This window comes from Mustelus asterias, chromosome 1 (genome assembly GCF_964213995.1).
Source record: "Mustelus asterias chromosome 1, sMusAst1.hap1.1, whole genome shotgun sequence".
NCBI classification, from domain to species: Eukaryota; Metazoa; Chordata; class Chondrichthyes; order Carcharhiniformes; family Triakidae; genus Mustelus; species Mustelus asterias.
The window spans coordinates 146,791,177-146,814,235 of NC_135801.1; the positions used below are offsets into that span (position 1 = coordinate 146,791,177).

At 45.1% G+C, this 23,059-nt stretch overlaps 1 protein-coding gene across 2 annotated transcripts in view; it reads left to right on the top strand.

The window, feature by feature from the left end:
* The window catches only part of malt1 (MALT paracaspase 1), a 176,587-nt gene that overhangs the window by 91,625 nt on the left and 61,903 nt on the right, over window positions 1-23,059 (top strand). For both annotated transcript variants that reach the window (XM_078220109.1, XM_078220100.1), the window contains exons 6-8: window positions 13,681-13,859; window positions 15,633-15,729; window positions 22,991-23,017. In XM_078220109.1, coding sequence (XP_078076235.1) covers window positions 13,681-13,859; window positions 15,633-15,729; window positions 22,991-23,017 — 303 coding nt within the window. The remainder of the gene's footprint in view (window positions 1-13,680; window positions 13,860-15,632; window positions 15,730-22,990; window positions 23,018-23,059) is intronic.

Consider the following 23,059-nt stretch of genomic DNA (forward strand, 5'->3'; position numbering starts at 1 on the left):
ACCCCCCTTAAAATTGTGCCATGCGCATGTATTGTCTCTTCATTCTTTCTATTAACTATGTCACCTTAGACTCTTCTGTGTTAAGTTTGATCTGCCAGTGTGTACCCCTATTCCATCCACCTGTCCATGTCTTCTTTAAGTCCAAAGTGATCTTCCTCAATGTTTGCTGCACTTACAAATTTTATGTCATCTGCAAATTTCAAAATTGCATTTCGTGCTCACAGGTCCATGTTCATTTGTGTGCACACACACTCACGCATGCACAGCATCAGGGCGGCAGGGTAGCACAGTGGTCAGCACTGCTGCTTCACAGCCCCAAGGACCTGGGTTCGATTCCCGGCTTGGGTCACTGTCTGTGTGGAGTTTGCACATTCTCCTCGTGTCTGCGTGGGTTTCGTCCGGGTGCTCCGGTTTCCTCCCGCAGTCCAAAGATGTACGGACTAGGTTGATTGGTCATTCTAAATTGCCCCTTAGTATCCCGGGATGCATAGGTTAGAGGGATTAGAGGGTAAATATGTAGGGATATGGGGATAGGGCCTGGGTGGGATTGTGGTCGGTGCAGACTCGATGGGCCGAATGGCCTCCTTCTGCACTGTAGGGTTTCTATGATTCTATGATTCAATCATCGGGCAGTACATAGTACCCATGCTTTCATGCTTGTAGATAAATTTTCAAAAACTGAGGGATTGTCCTTGCCTTTTTAAGCCTTGAGCAGTGGGCTGCAAAGGAAGTCACAAATTAAAGCTCCAATTTTTCTCAAATTATTAATTGTGGGCTGTATTGTGATGTTATAGTAATATACATATATTAGTTACACAGATTGACATCAGGATGGATTTTGTGATGGTGCTGTTTGCTTTTTAACATTACATAAAGTGCATTTCACAGACAGCCAAAAGGAAAGGGTATATTATCTTCGCATGTAATACAAAGCAATGGGGACGCAGTGGAAATTGAAATTATAATTTCTCATTTTTTCCCTTGAATACAGGAAATGGAATTGTGACCATGACTAACACAGTTATGCAAAGGAGAAATGTCTGTCTTTGAATGTCAGCTGCTTGAGTGACGGAAACTGAGATAAGGATCAGGAGGGTTTTTTTTGGGAACAGGGAGGGGTGTGCAAAACACATGTTGAATGATAAACTTCCCCACAGTGATGATGCATAAAAACAATCAATTGTCTAAATGTCTGCCACTGAACTAAGCCAGAAGTTCAATAAATGTTCAGCAATAACTAGAGATGATCAAGGTCTCAAGACAAATTGTTCATTATGGTGAAGAGTTCAGATGCTGAGGGGATGCAAAGTTAAAAATCTGGAAGTTAGAAGGAGCAGGCTTGAGGGGCCATATGGGCTACATTTATGGCGGCACATGGCACAGTGGTTAGCACTGCTGCCTCACAGCTCCAGGGACCTGGGTTTGATTCCCGGCTTGGGTCACTGTCTGAAATCATAGAATCATAGAAACCCTACAGTGCAGAAGGAGGCCATTTGGCCCATCGAGTCTGCACCGACCACAATCCCACCCAGGCCCTCCCCCCACATATTTACCCGCTAATCCCTCTAACCTATGCATCCCAAGACTCTAAGGGGCAATTTTTAACCTGGCCAATCAACCTAACCCGCACATCTTTGGACTGTGGGAGGAAACCGGAGCACCCGGAGGAAACCCACGCAGACACAAGGAGAATGTGCAAACTCCACACAGACAGTGACCCGAGCCGGGAATCGAACCCGGGACCCTGGAGCTGTGAAGCAGCAGTGCTAACCACTGTGCTACCATGCCGCCCATGTCTGTGTGGAGTTTGCACATTCACCCTCCGTGCCTGTGTGGGTTTCCTCCGGGTGCTCTAGTTTCCTCACACAACCCAAAGACATGCGAGTTAGGTGGATTGGCCATGCTAAATTGTCCCTTAGTGTCCCGAGATGTGTAGGTTAGAGGGATTAACAGGGTAAATGTGTGCGGTTGTGGGGATAGGGTCTGGGGTGGGATTGTTGTCAGTGTAGACTCGATGGGCTGAATGGCCTCCTTCTGCTCTACAGGGATTCCGTAATTCTATGACTTGCTCATGCTTTTCACTTTTTAAGGGGAGCTGAGAAAAACCTTTACTAAGGGTAATTTTGAAAAAAATAATTATTTGGCTGGTTGTGGGTGTTGCTGGCAAGGCCAGAATTTGTTTCCCATCCCTAATTTTTGCCATTGAACTGAATGACTGGCACGGCCACTTCAGCAGGTTGTTAAGAGTCAACCACACTGAGTACGTGTCCAAAGAGGAACAGAAGCAGTGAGATTAGAAAAATAACTGAAAAAGATGCTGGGAGGAAGGGAGAAAATTAGACAGATGGTGTTAAAGAAACAGAAACACTGGAAATCCTCAGGGCAAGGCAGCATCTGTAGAGAGAAACAAGTTTGCATTTCAGGTTAATGGCCCATCGTCAGAAATGGAAAAGTTAGAGATTGAGTTGAGTGACCTGTAAAGTGATAGATGATATAAGTGAACGCCAGTGAGGACAGACATAAGGAGAACAAAAAAAGCAAATATTTAAGAGGGTGAAAAGGCAAAAGATAAAGGAGATTTTATTTATTCGTTACAAGTAAGGCTTACATTAACGCTGCAAAGAAGCTGCTGTGAAATTCCCTGAATCGCCACAGCCTGTTTGGGTCAATGCACCCAACCAGCATGTCTTTCGGACTGTTGGAGGAAACCGGAGCACCTGAAGGAAACCCACGCAGACATGGAGAGAACATGCAAACTCCACACAGACAGTGACCCAGGCCGGGAATCGAACCTGGGTCCCTAGCGCTGTGAGGCAGCAGTGCTAACCAATGTGCCACCGTGCCACCCATACAAAAATGGGGGAAATTGAGAAATGGAATTAAAAGATCATTGGTCTTTTGATCACAAAGTGATGGTAAAAAATAGAAAAAAAGGACAACATGGGTTAAAACTCTGCACCACTACTGATAGCCCCATTGCTGCCATCCCACCCTCAGCCTGCTGCCCTGCGTCACCGTCCCCTCCCTCCGACCATTGCACATCCACTAGGCCTGTGTTCTAAAGAATGATTTCTAAGCCATGTTTCAGCCCATCTCCTCTCTGAAATATTGAAAGAACCATACCTTCTACGTTGGAAGCACCTTATGCTGAAAGGAAAATGGAGAATATACTGTGGATCTGAAATAAATGAAGTCTAAGGTCTAAAGTTATTGCAATCTTTGGATGCAAGCCGACAATGATCTCACTCTAAAAGTGATTGTGAGGCAGATCAGAACCTAATTGTCTCCTTGACCGACAACTCTAATGTTGTTCCAAATTGTGTGAATATGACTATTAGCCTAGTTTGGACAGGATATTGATACCTGCAATGGAATTTCATCGACTCCTGTTTCAGTTTGTCCTTGAAACAAGCCATAGGTGCCCTGCTGGAACTGCTTGAGACTGTTCCATCTTATATAAAAAAATACACACACATTTTTAAAAAAAGTTTATTTATTAGTATCACAGGTAGGTTTATATTAATGCTGCAATGAAGTTACTGTGAGAATCCCCTAGTCGCCACACTCTGGCCCCTGTTCAGGTTCACTGAGGGAGAATTTAGCATGGCCAATGCACCTTACCAGTGCGTCTTTCAGACTGTGGGAGGGAACTGGAGCACCTGGAGGAAACCCATGCAAACACGGGGAGAACATGCAGACTCCGCATAGACAGTGACCCAAGCTGGGAATCGAACCCGGGTCCCTGGTGCTGTGAGACAGCAGTGCTAACCACTGCGTCACCATGCTGCCCAAAATTGGCCCTTTTGAAAGGAAACAACGCTGACTCTCCATTCACATTGATTATTTTTTCACTTTAAAAGATTTCATTCGCAAACTGATTAGGAAGTTAAATGGAAACATTCACAGGGCAATCCAGAAACTCTTCAGGAATGGTTTCTTGGCTTTGCGAGGAGGAAGGACAAAGAAACCTACACATGGCCCACTCATTGCAAAATGACTGCAGAGAGCCCAGCGGAAAGATGAAGAACTGGTCTTAAAGCTTTTTGTTGAGCCGAGCTGGAGGAATATAATCGGGCAAAAGTGGAGAGAAATGGGAAGAGGACTTAAAGTGGCAAGTTCTGGGTCATACCTGTACACAGAATGGTGGAATCACAGAATGGCAGTCATCTGATCTACATTCAATTTTCGTCCCAAAATGTATTTTCTTAGTCAAGAATCGGAATAAATCTGGGATTCCAAATGTTGCTTTCAATCCTCTGGTTTGAAAATTTCATGGGTATTTTGGAAAATTTGATTTGATTTATTATTGTCACATGTATTAACATACAGTTTCTTGTTTCTTGCACGCTATACAGACCAAACATACCATTCATAGAGAAGGAAACGAGAGTACAGAATGTAGTCTTATAGTCATAGCTAGGGTGTAGAGAAAGATCAACTTAATGCAAGGTAAGTCCATTCAAAAGTCTGACAGCAGCAGGGAAGAAACTGTTCTTGAGTCGGTTGGTACGTGATCTCAGACTTTTATATCTTTTTCCTGAACGAAGAAGGTGGAAGAGATAATGTCCGGCGTGCATGGGGTCCTTAATTATGCTGGCTGCTTTGCCAAGGCAGTGGGAAGTGTAGACAGAGCCAATGGATGGGAGGCTGGTTTGCGTGATGGATTGGGCTGCATTCACGACCTTTTGCAGTTTCTTGCGGTCTTGGGCAGAGCAGGAACCATACCAAGCTGTGATACAACCAGAAAAATGCTTTCTATGGTGCATCTGTAAAAATTGGTGAGAGTCGCAGCTGACATGCCAAATTTCCTTAATCTTCTGAGAATGTAGAGGTGTTGGTGGGTTTTCTTAACTATAGTGTCGGCAAGGGGGGACCAGGGCAGGTTGTTGGTGATCTGGACACCGAAAAACTTGAAGCTCTCAACCCTTTCTACTTTGCCCCCATTGATGTAGACAGGGGCATGTTCTGTTAGGACGTTCTCATAGGATTTTCCCTGAAAATATTAAATGATTGCATTGAAGAAGGATGGATTCTGGTTAATTTTGAATACTATTTTTGCATATCTTTATGTTAATTTTGAAAAAAATGTATAAAATGGGTGATGTTTCAGTTTATCCATATTCACAGAGCAAACAATTCCCCAGTTCCCCAGAAGCTATCCGAGCAGTCACCCTCCTCTTCTCTCTCCCTCGTGTCAATTAATCTGGGTCCATGGGACTGGTGGAATGTCAGTTTTACACCCTTCCCCAAAATCAGGTGAGATGTAAAACCAGTATTGCACCACTTCAGTCAGTTTTGCAGGAAGCAACTAAAATTGTCCCTCATAGTATCTCTTTCACTCTTTTCTCATTGTTGGTCCCAGCTCTAGTCCTCCCAAATCACACTATACTCGTCCCCTATGCTGCAAGTGGAAATTCGTATCTGGCAAACACCCTTGTGAGATCATGACTTCCTACCCACAGTACATGATGGCTCACTCCCACAACAAAGGAAGTGTGTCAGGTTGGAACGGAGCTGGGGAACAGCAGAAACTGACGGCAGTGATTCCCCCAGTCAGTTCTCTAAAGAAGCAGAATCATTTGTTGGAAGATGAACTGACACTGTCCAGTTAATGGGTGACTTTAATTTTTGTATAGATCGGGCAAACCAAGTTCGCAATAATTCTGTGGTGGATGAATTCCTGGAGCGTGTGCGAGATCTTCTTTAGACCAGTACAGGGAGCAACCAACAGGTTATCCAAGATTTGGCATTATGCGATGAGAAGGGTTTAATTAGTAATCTTGTTGTGTGGGATTCTTTTGAGAACAGTGATCATAACATGATAAATTCTTCATTGGAAGGATAAAGTCCAATCTGAAACTTGGGACCTAAATCTAAACAAAGGAAGCTACAAAGATGTGGGGCCCGATTCTCCCAAAAAATTATAACTGCTAAATTGGCGGGAAAACTGGTGTAAATCACGATTGTTTTTTCAGTGGGAGTTCAGACCCGAATCGCCCCACTCTGCAATGCAGAGTTCACAATTGTTAATATCATTAAAATCTCGAGGGGTGGGGCCTATTCGCGCCTGAGTCTGATAGTTAGAACCATAGAACCAGTTCTGGAAGTCTGCGCATGCGCAGTGGCCCCGATCTGTCAGTCTCTCTGTTTGCTGGCCAGCTCAATTGCTGGCCAGCCCGGGATCCTGGCAATGCTGCCCCGTCACTCCCCCCACCCCCCCTCAATGGCCCAATCGCAGCACCATGTACCGGAATACCCCAATCTCCATTCCCCCCCCCCCCTTCCCCGCCCCCGCCCCAGCAGTAACGATCTCCTCCCACCTGGCAGACCCACACCCCCCCCACCCCCAGACAGGCAGACCCACCCCCGACAGGCAGACCAACCCCCTCCTTCCCCAAGAAGGCAGACCCCTCCCCGGCAGACCACACCCCCCCTCAGCCCGCCCCGATTGCTGGCCTCCCTCCAGCTTGGCCGATCCCCATGCAGAGTGGCAGGGGGATCCCCATGCAGTGACAAAAACAGTTGACGAAGGAAGGGCCGTGGATGTTGTCTATATGGATTTCAGTAAGGCATTTGACAAAGTCCCACATGGCAGGTTGGTTAAGAAGGTTAAGGCTCATGGGATACAAGGAGAAGTGGCTAGATGGGTAGAAAACTGGCTTGGCCACAGGAGACAGAGGGTAGCAGTCGAAGGGTCTTTTTCCGGCTGGAGGCCTGTGACCAGTGGTGTTCCGCAGGGCTCTGTACTGGGACCTCTGCTATTTGTGATGTATATAAATGATTTGGAAGAAGTGTAACTGGTGTTATCAGCAAGTTTGCGGATGACACGAAGATGGCTGGACTTGCGGATCGCGATGAACATTGTCGGACAATACAGCAGGATATAGATAGGCTGGAAAATTGGGCGGAGAAATGGCAGATGGAATTTAATCCAGATAAATGCGAAGTGATGCATTTTGGAAGGACTAATGTCGGGACGAGTTATACAATAAATGGCAGAGCCATCAAGAAACACACAGGGACCTAGGTGTGCAAGTCCACAAATCCTTGAAGGTGGCAACACAGGTGGAGAAGGTGGTGAAGAAGGTATATGGTATGCTTGCCTTTATAGGACAGGGTATAGAGTATAAAAGCTGGAGTCTGATGTTGCGGCTGTATAGAACGCTGGTTAGGCCGCATTTGGAGTACTGCGTTCAGTTCTGGTCGCCACACTACCAGAAGGACGTGGAGGTTTTAGAGAGAGTGCAGAGAAGGTTTAGCAGGATGTTGCCTGGTATGGAGGGTCTTAGCTATGAGGAGAGATTGGGTAAACTGGGGTTGTTCTCCCTGGAAAGACGGAGAATGAGGGGAGACCTAATAGAGGTGTACAAAATTGTGAAGGGTATAGATAGGGTGAACAGTGGGAAGCTTTTTCCGAGGTCGGAGGTGATGATCACGAGGGGTCACAGGCTCAAGGTGAGAGGGGCGAAGTATAACTCAGACATCAGAGGGACGTTTTTCACACAGAGGGTGGTGGGGGCCTGGAATGCGCTGCCATGCGCTGCTGATGACACCAAAGTCGGTGGTGTGGTAGACAGTGAGGAAGGGTGTCGTAGTCTGCAGGAAGACTTAGACAGGTTGCAAAGTTGGGCCGAGAGGTGGCGGATGGAGTTTAATGCGGAGAAGTGTGAGGTAATTCACTTTGGTAGGAATAACAGTTGTGTTGAGTATAGGGCTAACGGGAGGACTTTGAATAGTGTGGAGGAGCAGAGGGATCTAGGTGTATGTGTGCATAGATCCCTGAAAGTTGGGAATCAAGTAGATAAGGTTGTTAAGAAGGCATATGGTGTCTTGGCGTTTATTGGTAGGGGGATTGAATTTAGGAGTCGTAGCGTTATGTTGCAACTGTACACAACTCTGGTGCGGCCGCACTTGGAGTACTGTGTGCAGTTCTGGTCCCCACATTACAGGAAGGATGTGGAGGCTTTGGAGAGGGTGCAGAGGAGGTTTACCAGGATGTTGCCTGGTATGGAGGGGAGATCCTATGAGGAGAGGCTGAGGGATTTGGGATTGTTTTCGCTGGAAAGGCGGCGGCTAAGAGGGGATCTTATTGAAACATATAAGATGATTAGAGGTTTAGATAGGGTGGATAGTGATAGCCTTTTTCCTCTGATGGAGAAATCCAGCACGAGGGGGCATGGCTTTAAATTGAGGGGGGGTAGTTATAGAACCGATGTCAGGGGTAGGTTCTTTACCCAGAGGGTGGTGAGGGATTGGAATGCCCTGCCAGCATCCGTAGTAAATGCGCCTAGTTTGGGGGCGTTTAAGAGATCCGTAGATAGGTTCATGGACGAAAAGAAATTGGTTTAGGTTGGAGGGTCACAGTTTTTTTTTTAACTGGTCGGTGCAACATCGTGGGCCGAAGGGCCTGTTCTGCGCTGTAATGTTCTATGTTCTATGTTCTAAGTAGGGTGGTGGAGGCAGGCACGCTGACATCGTTTAAGACTGACCTGGATAGTCACATGAGCAGTCTGGGAATGGAGGGATACAAACGAATGGCCTAGTGGGACCAATGAGCGGCACAGGCTTGGAGGGTCGAAGGGCCTGTTTCCTGTGCTGTGCTGTTCTTTGTTCTTTGGGACCCCCACTGATCGCCCTTAAGCCCTGCTCACAGTCAGCCTTGCCCCCTTGGCACTGCCCAATGCCTGGTGGGCGGTGCCAAGATGCCCCCTTGGCATGGGTACTTTACCCCGTGGGCAGTGCCAGAGCACAGGCTGGCACTGCCAGGGTGCCCATGCCCGGGGCCAACCCCCCCACTGCTCAAACCCCTGGAGGCCTCAACTATCCTTCACTCCAGTGGGGTCTTCTGCTAGTTCCCTGAACTTGGGGAGCTACTGTAAACTTCGCTGGAGTGAAATTTTCCTGGCGGGGTGGGACATGCTATCAGGCACGGAGAATTCAGTCCCGGGCCCGATAATGACATTTAAATTACATTACAAATAAATTAAAATCACTGACCTGGTCTTCTTGCCGGTTTCCAGCGTGGTACGACAGCGCATGCTCTCCAGTGGTGGGAGACGTGCATGCTTCAGGAACGCATGCGTGAATCCCGCTAAATGGCCGACACACACATCTCCCAACCTGATACGCCAAAACACGTGCGCATCGGGATGGGAGAATTGGGCCCGTGAGGTGTGTGAGCTGGCTAAAATAGTTTGGGGAACTTAATTGAAAGGCCTGACAGTGGATAAGCAATGGCTAATATTTAAGGAACAAATGTATGCATTGCAGCAGTTATTCATTCCTGGTGCAAATACACAACAGGAAAACCAGCCCAATCCAAAGAGGAGTCGTATAAAGTTGCTGGGAAAAGTAGCAAGCCTGAGGATTGGAAGCAGTTTAGAATCCAGCAAAAGAGGATGAAGGGATTGATTAAGAGGAGAAAAATAGAGAATGAGAGTAAACTTGCAGGGAGCATAAAAGCAGATTGCAAAAGCTTCTGAAGGGGGGCGCAGAGGAAGACACAAATTACTTCCCAGAAATGCTAAGGAACCAATGGTCTCGTGGCAAGGAAGAATGAAAGGAATTAGGTATTATTAAATAGTGCTGGAGAAATGAATGGGACCGAAAGCTGCTAAATCCCCCAGGGTTTGATCATCTATATCTCGGGTACTAAAGGAGGTGGCACAGTGGTAAGCACTGCTGCCTCACAGTGCGAGGAACCAGGTTCAATTCCGGTGGCTGTCTGTGTGGAGTTTGCACACTCTCCCTGTGTCTAAATAGCTTTCCTCCAGGTGCTCCCATTTCCTCCCACAGTCCAAAGATGTAGAGGTTAGGTTGATTGGCCATGCTAAATGGCCTCTTCGTGTCGCAAGATGTGTAGGTTAGATGGATAGTGTGTGGAGTTACCTGGATTAGGTGGAGAAAAGGCCTGAGTAAGGTACTCTGTCAGAAAGAGTTGGTGCAGATTTGATGGGCCGTATGACCACTTACTGCACTGTAGAGGTTCTATGATTCTATTCTATGATTGCATTAAAGGCATTGTCTAATTGAAGTGTAATGAATGCTGACTCAGACAGCACATTCCAAGTTTATTCATTCTGACAACTGATATAAAGACAGCAGAATTGGCTGGGTTGTCTTGCCTTGTTTCTGCTGACTTGTAAAGAATCTAGAACTGTATTACATGCCACTACATGATCAAAGAGTAGATTTGCACTTCTATAAAATCAAAATGTAGGCTTTAGATCAACAAGAGGTTTTATTTTCATTAGGCAGGCAAGTGAACCGTACCCACACTGTGGCGTATTCATTTATCCACATTCTTCAAATACAGAATAATGTCAGTTGTTTTATTTCTTAACATTGACTTTAAACTGAAGTTCACTTACTGTAAACTCAATCGGATTCTGTCAGCTAGGTGGCGGTGACTTTAAAATAGATAGCACAATAGCTGTTGACTCCAAAGACTGAAGTTGATTGACTGTGACTCTAACTCGGGACTGCTTTTTTTTAAGGAATAGTCTCCAACAGCAAACTGTCCATCACAAGAAAGCTCCACCCAATCCAGGACTCAATCCTTTTGCCAAAGACCCCAAACAGCTGTCAGTGAAAGTTATTACCGCAGATTAGGTCCCGTGCGTTTGTTCTGTGTAAAAGTTTGTGACTGCCTCCTCAGCTACCCTGAAAGAAAATCAAAAGATTTTCATTATTCATGATCGTGTTGTATCAATAATTACTCCATTTGCTTGGAATGGTCTGGTGAAGAATGACATTCCTTGTAACCTGACTGTGTGCACTTAAACAGATCAAACATTTGTCCAAAGTTCTGAGGAACAATATTTTCAGCGATCTGTCAATTAATGTTTAAGCTTTGTAAGTAGTGGTCTTGGCTTGATTAACTGATTGACATTTCAGACAATCATTATGCGGATATGGGACATGTTGAAAAAACCTACAGCCAATTCGTGGCTTGAGCAGTTGACTCCGGATTGAGAAAGGTGTATGAGCCTGGGAGTTAACTGCTATTATGCTTCCTCTTGAGGTGCAAGTTACAAATTAAAACAATGAATATGGGGCAACAAAAAACAGGGCTCGTGCAATAACGCACATTCTGGACCTCAACCCCAGGCCATCAAGGAAATCAGACAGAATTATGAAAATAATCCTGAAGTCACAAAATCAGCTGCTGTCAGGGCAACACACTCTTGGACTTTCCTTTCTGCTGGAAGCTTCCTCTTGGTGCCACCAGACAGCCTCTCTGCCATCTGATCATTGCACGCCTACCCCACCTGCCATTTTTAGACAAAACTGGTGAGCAGCTAACCTGCTGTATTCAGGTGAGAACCAGCTTTAAAATCTGCCAGAGAGATGAAGGGGGGAGGAGGAGTTGTCCCACGTCTGATCCCCAATAAGTGCAGCATTCAGATGTGGACCACACTTTGGACCTCTGTGTGTTTGCACTAAACAACTCACTTTCCAGAGTGTAGCAAGTCATGGAAGCTCTTCCCACATTGGATCCATGTCCTTCCATGGTCATCTGCTGTGTTCATGGCAGTGGCAATCTCTTGCAATGCTCCCTTGGTTGCTGTGGGTGGGTTCTTCCAGCCAATGGATATAATACTGCTGCCATGTCAGGATCTGGAGGTCCTGGTTGTTGAAGCAGGATGCATGGCCTCCCACTCCTTCCCCACTCTCTCGTCACTGAGACATTCTGGCCTGAGAAATGTAAAGGGAGAAGGTATGTAAGGCATCCAGCTTTCAATGGTCTCACAAACATTGGTCTACTTATGTATATGAACCATCTTCTCTTTCTCATTAATGACTAATATTGGGGGTTGTGGGGGATGATAATAGCGCAGCCTGGATTTTGTTCCTGTCAATCCCAGATGACAAGTGTGTGTCCAACCACGACCTTGGCTTTCTCCCTCTGAGTCACACTGTTGTGCCATGAGATTGTGCAGCTGTGAGGGTCAAGGTCATGAGTCAATTGTCTTTGTTCGAAAACTGTTACTTTGTGTTTGTAACATAAACCAGGTTCATATAGAAACTGGGAGCAGGAGTAGGCCATTCGGCCCTTTGAGCCTTCTCTTCCATTCAATATGATCATGGTTCATCCTCTATCTCGATGCCATATTCCCACTTTCTCCCCATGCCCCTTGAAACATTGAAATGTAAAAAATGACCTATCGCTTCCTTGAATATATTTAGTGATTTGACCTCCACAGCCTTCTGTGGTAGAGAATTCGACAGGTTCGCTACCCTCTGTGTGAAGAAATCTTTCCTCAGCTCAGACCTAAATGGTGCCCCGTATTCTGAGACAGCACCTGGGACCTGTGTTCAATTCCAGCCTGGGGTAACTGTTGGTGTGGAGTTTGTACATTCTCCCTAGGTCTGTGTGGGTTTCCTCTGGGTGCTCTGGTATCCTCCCACACTTCAAAGGTGTGCGGGTTAGGCTGATTGGCCATGTAAAATTGCCACTTTAGTGTCGGGGGGATTAACATGGTGAATACATGGGGCTATGGGGATAGGGCCTGGGTGGGATTGTTGCTGGTGCAGGCTTGATGGGCCAAATGGCCCCCTTCTGCAATGTAGGGATTCTATGACTGTGTCCTCTGTTTCTAGACTCCCCAACTAGGAAAAATATTCTCCCTGCATCTCGTCTGACCAGCCCTTTTAGAATTTTATACATTTAAATCACATCTCCTCTCCTACTAAACCTGAGTGAGTGCAGACCCAGTCAAACCAATCTCTCCTCATAGGACAGTACCGCCAGCCTCGTTATCAGCTGAGTGAATCTCTGCTGAACTCTCTCTCTATGGCAAGTATATCCTTTCTTGGGTAGGGAGACCAAAACTATACACAATACTCCAGCTATGGTATCACCAAGGCCCTGTATAACGGCAGTATGACATTCCTACTTCTGAACTCAAATCCTCCTGCAATGAAGGCCAACATACCATTTCCCTTTCTAATTGCTTCCTGCACTTTCATTGACTGGTGTACGAAGACACCTGGATCCATTGTACATCCACACTTACCAAATAAATAATACTCTTCCTTTCTGTTTATCACACCAAAGTGTATAACTTCACATTTAGGCATGTCGTACTACATCTGCCATGTGTTTGCCCATTCGCTCAACTTAAATTACCTTGAAGCCTCCTTGCATCCTCACAACTCACGATTCTGTCCAGTCTTGTGTCATCAGCAAACTTGACAATGTTGTATTTGGTTTCATCATCCAGGTCATCTGTTTGTATATTGTAAACAGATGGGGCCCAAGCACTGATCGCTGCGGTACCCCACTAGTCACTGCCTGCCACTTGGAAAAATATCCATTTATTCCCACTCTCCATTTCCTGTCTGTCAACCAATTCTTGATTCACTCCTATCCCATGTGCTCTAAATTTGCACACTAACCTCTTTTGAGGGACTTTATGAAAAGCCTTCTGAAAGTCCAAATACACCACATCTACTGGTTCTCCCTTATCTATTCTACTAGTTACATCCTCAAAAAACTCCGGTAGACTTGTTACGCATGAATAACCTTTCATAAACCCATGCTGCCTTTGTCCATTTCCATTGATGCTTTTCAAATGTTCTGTTATTGTGTCTTTTGTAACTTTTATGACTGTCTAGTTTAAACTCTAAGCATATTTGGTGACCAACTATTAAAAATAGAATTTTTTTTCCTTCTAGGAAGAAGATTCTATACTACTGAGACCAGTCTTCAGATTATAAACCAGCCACAAACCCAAAAACTGATGGTAGGAGACACACTTATATTGGAATGCACTGCAATAGGAATACCGATGCCACGTTATCAATGGATAAGAAATGGACTACCAGTTAGCAATGGTTGTGAAAGGCACTACAAGGTAATTTTCAGTGCAATATGGCTATTTAAGTGTATCCCGTGAAGAATATACCCTTTTTACGTTTGCAACTTTCTTGCGTCCATCCCGGTTTAGATTAGTTTAGAAAAGAACAGACTAAGAAAAAATACGAGGAACAGAGGGACAGGTTTAGAATGCATGTATATTAACACACAAAATGTGGCGAGGTTGGTGAGCGACAAGTGAAAGTAGCCGTGGGGGAACAATATGCAGTGGCAATAATAGAAACAAGGCTTATCATTTGAGGACTGGATGCTTAATATTCAGGGATACATAGTGTTCAGAAAAGATAGGGAAGGTAAAGAGGGAGGTGGCTGGCAGTAATAATTCGGGAAAATATTGTAGAGAGTCCAGAGAGAGGATGTCCTTGAGGGTGCAAGGACAGAATCCATTTGGTTAGAGTTCAGAGACCAAAAGGAAATGATCACGCTTCTTGGGGTATTCTATAGGCCTCCAAATAGAGCAATAGAGCAGCAAATCTGCATAAAATCATGAGAGATGTACAAGAGCTATAGAGTGGGGATGTTGGGTACTTGAAGTACCCAAATTTGGGAATATTGTTAGAGTAAAGGATAATAATGGGAGAGGAATTTCTGAAATGTGATCAGTAGACCATCCTTGAGCAGTATGTTTGCAGTCTAACTAGGAAAGAGACATTGCTCGACCTGATTCTGGAGGATGAGATGGGCCAAGTCAACCAAGTATCTGTGGAGGATCACTTGGGCAAGAGTGATCATTGTATCATAAGACTTAGATTTGTATTGGAAAAAAAATCAATGAACCAAAAGTTGAACTCCTAAGTTGGATGAGGGCTAAGTTCGGTGGTGGAATGGAACCAAAGACTGCCAGGATAACAATGGGTGATCTTTAAGGAAAATATATTTCAGGTATAGGCTAGATATGTTCCAACAAAGGCAAAAGCGAAACCAGTGACAGAGCTCCTTGGAGAGATAGAGAATATGATGAAAAACAAAGTGTGTATGCCGTGCATCAGGTGAATTCTTCAAGTGAGAACCCGACCAAACACAGTGAGTTGAGAGGGAAAGTGAAAAGGTACTGGCAAATGAGAAAATGAGAACTGAATGGCAGCCAACTTTAAAAGAAACCCTAAAAAACATTTGGTAGCTAGTAAGAGGAGGGGCAAGTTCCATTAGGCGTAAAGAGGCTGATATATGCTGAAAGGTGTACAGCAAAGTAAAAATATTTAATGAGTACTTTGTATTGGTATTTACTAAGGAGGAAGATGTTGACAAAATATCAGCAGATGGAGAAATGTAAGAATTAATGGATGGGGTGAAACTTGATAGGCTGGAAGTACTGGAAAGGCTGGCTGTGCTTAGATTGGATAAGTCACCTGGTCCACATGGCTCACATCTCAGGTTGTGACCGTGGAGATTGTAGTTAGCTATTATCTTTGCATGCAAGACTTTCATATTGGGAATATCATAGATTATAATTTAGAAGGATGGAGTCCATGATTACTAATTTATTTGAAAGGTGCTTCGTCAACCAAAAATGTTTGAGAACCGCTTATATAAGATATTTGGACTTTAACCTGGTATTGTGAGTACTTACTGTGCCTACCCCAGTCCAATGCCGGCAACTCCACAACGTCGCTTATATAAGACATATCACATAATTTCCTGGCTTGCACATCTTTTTAATAAGTATCCTGTTTAGCAGTGTGAATGTGAAGAATTTACCCTGATACCTTACATAAGTAACTTATCCAAACACACCTTTAATTTAAAATAGATAAATAATGTAAATCGGGACAATCAGGGACAGTACCGTTGCCATGTGTTCAATGACAAGGCAGAGCAATGGAGCGTGGAAGCAGATGTTCTCATAGGTAAGAAGTTATTCTGTTTGAGATTCATCAATATTATTCAAAAATTTAATTGAGACTTGACATTGTGTAACAAAATACATATAATCAAAATGAGCATTGCAATCTGATGCTGCGTTTACTTTGTAAGATGGAGGTAAGAGGAACAATCTTATCTCATCACAGACATATTCGTTGGACTAAAATTGTGATCTGTTTTTACTGTAAGCAAGTCAGGAGTGATAGTCTGATGGTTCCGATGGTTTATCTGGTGGTTCAACCAGTTGATGTCTTGACTGGAAACTAAGCTTATGAAGTTATTATAAATTTGGGAAATTCCTCACCAACAGTACTGTGGATGTACCTAGACCACATGGACTACAGCAGTTCAAGAAGGTGACTCACCGCCACTTTCCGGGATAATTGGGGATGGGCAACAAAAATGCTGGCTTAGCCAGTGACTCCCACATCACATCACGTGCACGGATAAAACAAGAAGTTGTGTACAGGTGCTGCCTGCTGCTTGACATAAGAGAGCTGAGAATATGTGGCTATTCCAGTGGATTTCCAATGGAACCCAGCAGAAATTGCTGTAAACTCTACTGGGATCCAAATATATCAGGTCCCTACCTTGGGCCAGATTTCCAGCAAGGCTTGGGGTGGGGGGACTTTCCACTTAGAAGGGAAACCAGAACTAGAGGGCACAGCCTCAAAATAAGTGGGGGCCGGTTCAGAACAGAGTTGAGGGGGAACTTCTTCTCTGAGGGTGGTGAATCTCTGGAATTCTCTGCCCATTGAAGTGGTGGAGACTACCTCGTTGAATATGTTTAAATCACGGGTAGATAGATTTCTGATCGATAAGGGAATTAAGACCATAAGACCATAAGACATAGGAGCGGAAGTAAGGCCATTCGGCCCATCGAGTCCACTCCACCATTCAATCATGGTTGATTTCAACTCCATTTACCCGCTCTCTCCCCATAGCCCTTAATTCCTCGAGAAATCATGAATTTATCAATTTCTGTCTTGAAGACGCTCAACGTCTCGGCCTCCACAGCCCTCTGTGGCAATGAATTCCACAGACCCACCACTCTCTGGCTGAAGAAATTTCTCCTCATCTCTGTTCTAAAGTGACTCCCTTTTATTCTAAGGCTGTGCCCCCGCGTCCTAGTCTCCCCTGTTAATGGAAACAACTTCCCTACGTCCATCCTATCTAAGCCGTTCATTATCTTGTAAGTTTCTATCAGATCTCCCCTCAACCTCCTAAACTCCAATGAATATAATCCCACGATCCTCAGACGTTCATCGTATGTCAGGCCTACCATTCCTGGGATCATCCGTGTGAATCTCCGCTGGACCCGCTCCAGTGCCAGTATGTCCTTCCTGAGGTGTGGGGCCCAAAATTGCTCACAGTACTCCAAATGGGGCCTAACCAGTGCTTTATAAAGCCTCAGAAGTACATCCCTGCTTTTGTATTCCAAGCCTCTTGAGATAAATGACAACATTACATTTGCTTTCTTAATTACGGACTCAACCTGCAAGTTTACCTTTAGAGAATCCTGGACTAGGACTCCCAAGTCCCTTTGCACTTTAGCATTATGAATTTTGTCACCGTTTAGAAAATAGTCCATGCCTCTATTCTTTTTTCCAAAGTGTACGACCTCGCACTTGCCCACGTTGAATTTCATCAGCCACTTCTTGGACCACTCTCCTAAACTGTCTAAATCTTTCTGCAGCCTCCCCACCTCCTCAATACTACCTGCCCCTCCACCTATCTTTGTATCATCGGCAAACTTGGCCAGAATGCTCCCAGTCCCGTCATCTAGATCGTTAATATATAAAGAGAACAGCTGTGGCCCCAACACTGAACCCTGCGGGACACCACTTGTCACCGGTTGCCATTCTGAGAAAGAACCTTTTATCCCAACTCTCTGCCTTTTGTCTGACAGCCAATCGTCAATCCATGTTAGTACCTTGCCTCGAATACCATGGGCCCTTATTAAGGGAAATGGGGAGCAGGCGGGTAAGTGGAACTGATTTGCTTCAGATCAGCCATGATCTTGTTGAATGGCGGGGCCGGCTCGAAGGGCTAGATGGCGTACTCCTGCTCCTATTTCTTTCTTACGTTCTTATGACTCCTCGATACAATTGGGGCATGGAGTGCCAAAGAGAATGGAGAGTTTATTTTCGACATTAGAATAGCTTCATTGCAAGTGGGGGGGTGGGGGGGGGGGAGAGAAGAAGCAGGGTGAGTGGGGGAATTGCTACTCCTCTGAATTACTCCTCTGCTGGGACTCCACTGTGCAATCTTCTGTGATGGGGCCAGCCCCGATTTGGCTCCAGGTGCCAAAGGAGCAATTTATCTGGACGCTGGCTCCAAGGTCCTGCGATCTTTAGTGAATGTGTACCCATTTTACAGCTCTACTAGTTTACATGAGTTTTGACTGTTCTCATGGTAACAGGATGAGCTGAGGCACTGGAGTGTGGACTTTCATGATCATGGCAAGAGAATGATCCTAAATGTGTGTAACATGGTGGTGAAATATGGTGGATGAAATGGGGTTAGTTTCACTGGAACTAGTTACGTCATAATACCTTTCCCAAATGATCATTATTTATATGTGAGCTTTGACAATGAGTGATGTTAAGCAGGAAACTCATAGTGAGCTGGAACCTATCCTTGAAAGACCACAAAGGAGCATTTGTGGTAGGTGTTGCTGATCAGTGATCTGGAGCAGGAATGCTACTATTTATTTCTGCTGCACATTGGGCGGCACAGTGATTAGTAATGCTGCCTCACAGCACCACAGACGAGAGTTCAATTCCCGGCTTGGGTCACTGTGTGGAGTTTGCAAAGTTCTCCCCGTGTCTGCGTGGATTTCCTCTGGGTGCTCCGGTTTCCTCCCAGTCCAAAGATGTGCGAGTTAGGTGGATTGACCATCCTAAATTGCCACTTAGTGTCAGGGGGACTAGCTATGGTAAATGCATGGGGTTATGGGGATAGGGCCTGAGTGGGATTGTGGTCGGTGCAGACTCGATGGGCCTCCTTCTGCACTGTAGGATTCTATGATAATTATCTGGGAACAGAACATAATTGCTCCAATGTGGGCTTTGAAGTACAGAATCTGGCTCAGCTACAAGGTGACTGTAGTCAAGGCAATAGTGTTAATAATCGTCTGCTGTCCCACCAAATATCCCTAACTTGGTGTGGGCTGGTCATTGAAATGGGATCTTCTTGACCGTTTGATTCAGTTTTCTCACTTAGTAAATTTACACAGTTTGGTGGTATTTGTAATACAGACACTGGCTGGACAAATAAATACAGAAGTCAATAGCAAAGGCGATTGGCCATTAGCCAGTCATTGAATCTGGGATGTTGACTGTCAACAACACAAGAGCTCTGGGCAGTGGAACAACCTAAGGCTAAACTGATGAAACTACATAATGCACTGGTCAGACTTCATCTTGAGCGCTGCCTCCAATTTTGGCTTCTGAGACTTTCAAGTACCCAAAACAGAGGAGAGAAGTGCCACAAGGCCGATCCCTCATGGCAAAAGCTGTCATGAAGAAAAAAAAAATTGGAGAAACTTGTACTTTTCAATATGCATGGAGGGATGGTTCGGTGTGCAGGCATTTCTGTAGGCAACAGAGACAAACACTGCAGCATGAAGAGTATTTAAGGACTGTGGGAAAGTCAATTATGCCCAGCTATTCATCAGTCAGATAAATGAAACATTCAACATTGATGTAGGTCGATAAGCTTAGGCTGCCTCTAATTAAGCACTAAATCACCAGTGTTACTTTGATAGTAAAAGACAAGGCTGAAGCATTCACAACCATCTTCAGCCAGAAGTGCCAAGTGGATAATCCCTCTCGTCCTCCACCTGAGGCCCCCACCATCACAGATACCATTCTTCAGTCAGTCCAATTCATTCAACCTGATATCAAGAAACAGCTGAAGGCCCTGGATACTGCAAAGCTTGTGGGTCCTGACAACATCGCATCTGTAGAACTGATGATTTGTGCTTTAGGACTAGAAATCATAGAAACCCTTCAGTGCAGAAGGAGGCCATTCGGCCCATCGAGTCTGCACCGACCACAATCCCACCCAGGCCCTACCCCCACATATTTTACCCGCTAATCCCTCTAACCTACGCATCCCAGGACTCTAAGGGGCAATTTTTTTAACCTGGCCAATCAACCTAACCCGCACATCTTTGGACTGTGGGAGGAAACCGGAGCACCCGGAGGAAACCCACGCAGACACGAGGAGAATGTGCAAACTCCACACAGACAGTGACCCGAGCCGGGAATCGAACCCGGGACCCTGGAGCTGTGAAGCAGCAGTGCTAACCACTGTGCTACCGTGCCGCCTGACTAACCATACCTTTTAGCCAAGCTATGCCAGTGCCACTCCAATTTGGCATCTACTCGACCATGTGGAGAATTGCTCAAGTATATCTCGTCCTCAAATAGTAGGAGAAATCCAATCATACTACTTAATACTTTCACCAGTATACAATCAATAATCAGCAAAGCAATAGAAAGTGTCGTCGACTTGCTACCAAGCAGCACTTACTCAGGAACAATCTGCTCACTGATTTTCAGTGTGGGTTCTGGTAGGGCCACTTGCCGCTACAAATGATTACGGCCTTACTACAAACATGTACAAAGGAACTGAATTCCATCGGCGACTGCCATTGTTATCAAGGTAACATTTGACCGAGTGTGACATCAGAAGCTCTGAGAAAATGGGGGACTATACTCCACACAGGCAGTGACCCAAGCCAGGAATCTAACCCGGGCCCCTGGCACTGTGAGGCAGCAGTGCTAACCACTGTGCCACAGAGCTGCCCTTTGTTTGGATTAGATCTCCCAAAAAAAATTTTAGAAGATTGAAAATAATGACAATCATCTTCATGTCACTTCTGGACCATAAGGTAGAAATTTGTCAACTCATTTTGGATTCCATGCACTTCAAGTCAATTTTTAAAATTCTTTCACATGATGCAGGCATCACTGGCTGGCTTGCCAGCTAATTTCATGAGGCAGTCAACCACGTTGCTGTAGATCTGGAGTCACATCCAGGCCAGACCAGGCAAGGATGCTAGATTTCCTTCCCTAAAGGACGTTAGTGAGCCAGATGGGTTTTGGCAACATTTGATGATAGTTTCATGATCCTCATTCCTGAGACTAGCTTTCAATTCCAGATTTTATTAATCAAATTTAAATTCCACCAGCTGCCTTTGTGGAATTTGAACCTGTGTGCCAAAGCATTATGCTGGGCCTCTGGATTACCCGTCCAGTGACTATACCACTATCTCCCCAATCAAGGTTCTGAAAGGGTTAACATTTCAAGTACAAAATGCTGTAGATGCTGGAAATCTGAAATAAAAACTGGAAATGCTGAGCAGATCAGATAGCATTTGTGGTGACAAACAAAGTTAGCATTTCAGGTTGATGCTCTTTCATCTGAACTGACCAGGAGTCATCAGCTCCGATAAAAGGACATTGACCTGAAAAGCTCCTCTCTCCACAGATACGGCCTGACCTGCTGAGTTTCCCTAGCATTTACTGTGTTTATTTAACGTGTCAGAACTGGATCCCTGTTTATTTCTATAATTTTCTGGCTTTATTTCAGATTTCCAACACTTGACATGTTCTTTTTTAAAGAAATCAAAAAGGATATTTTAGAGGCGTGACAACTTCCAAATTAAACCTTTCGAATGAACTCTGGAGTGTCTTTTTATAGATAATGACCGGCTGCTTTCAATCTGATTCCTGGGGAAAGGGTTAATGACAGGAAGGTCTGCTTTGTTTGAACTGTTGTTGTCCGTCCTTTTTTTGGACGAGTCACTTTAGCTTCCAGGATAGACAGGATTTCTGTTAGATCAGAAAAGAGTTGAAAATCAGGGGGCGGGATTTTCTGGCTGTGCTTGCCCTGAAACTGGAAAATCCCGTCCGACACAGGGTAACAAAGTTTGCTGACGACACGAAGATAAGTGGGAAAGTGAATTGCGTGGAGAAAGCGGAAGGTCTGCAGAGAGATTTGAATAGGATGAGTGAGTGGGCGAGGATCTGGCAGATGGAGTACAACGTTGGCAAATGCGAGGTTATTCACTTTGGAAGAAATAATAGCAAATTGGATTATTATTTAAATGGAAAAAAATTGCAACATGCAACTGTGCAAAGGGACCTGGAGGTCCTTGTGCATGAGTCGCAAAAACTCAGTCTGCAAGTACAACAGGTGATCAAGAAGGCAAATGGGATGTTGGCATTTATCGCGAGGGGGATAGAATATAAAAGCAGAGAAGTCTTGCTGCATCTGTACAAGGCATTGGTGAGGCTGCAGCTGGAATACTGTATGCAGTTTTGGTCCCCTTACTTGCGAAAGGATATATTGGCCTTGGAGGGAGTGCAGAGAAGGTTCACCAGGTTGATACCGGAGATGAGGGGTGTAGATTATGAGGAGAGATTGAGCAAATTAGGTTTGTACTCATTGGAGTTTAGAAGGCTGAGGGGTGATCTTATAGAGGCATATAAGATAATGAAGGGGCTGGATAGGTAGAAGTGGAGAGATTCTTTCCACTTAGAACATAGAACAGTACAGCACAGAACAGGCCCTTCGGCCCACAATGTTGTGCCGAGCTTTATCTGAAACCAAGATCAAGCTATCCCACTCCCTATCATCCTGGTGTGCTCCATGTGCCTATCCAATAACCGCTTAAATGTTCCTAAAGTGTCTGACTCCACTATCACTGCAGGCAGTCCATTCCACACCCCAACCACTCTCTGCGTAAAGAACCTACCTCTGATAGGTAGGTTCACTTAGAAAGGAAACCAGAACTAGAGGGCACAGCCTCAAAATAAAGGGGGGTCAGTTTAGGACAGAGTTGAGGAGGAACTTCTTCTCTCAGAGGATGGTGAATCTCTGGAATTCTCTGCCCACTGAAGTGGTGGAGGCTACCTCGTTGAATATGTTTAAGTCACGGATAGATGGATTCCTGATCAGTAAGGGAATTAGAGGTTATAGGGATCAGGCGGGTAAGTGGAACTGATTCACTTCAGATCAGCCATGATCTTATTGAATGGCGGGGCAGGCTCGAGGGGCTAGATGGCCTACTCCTGCTCCTATTTCTTATGTTCTTATGACATCAAAGGATCTTTCCATGGTCCGCCTCTCCCCTCCGCCCACTACGATTCCCGTGGGGGGCAGAACGGGAAAATTCACCCGGGTCTATATTTTTCACCATTAGTAACATTTTCTTTGTTAAATCTCTTTCAGATGATCTGAAATATCCTGAAGAAACAGGCAAGTGCTTTTTTAAAAAAACAATGTGTGCCAGTCTCTACA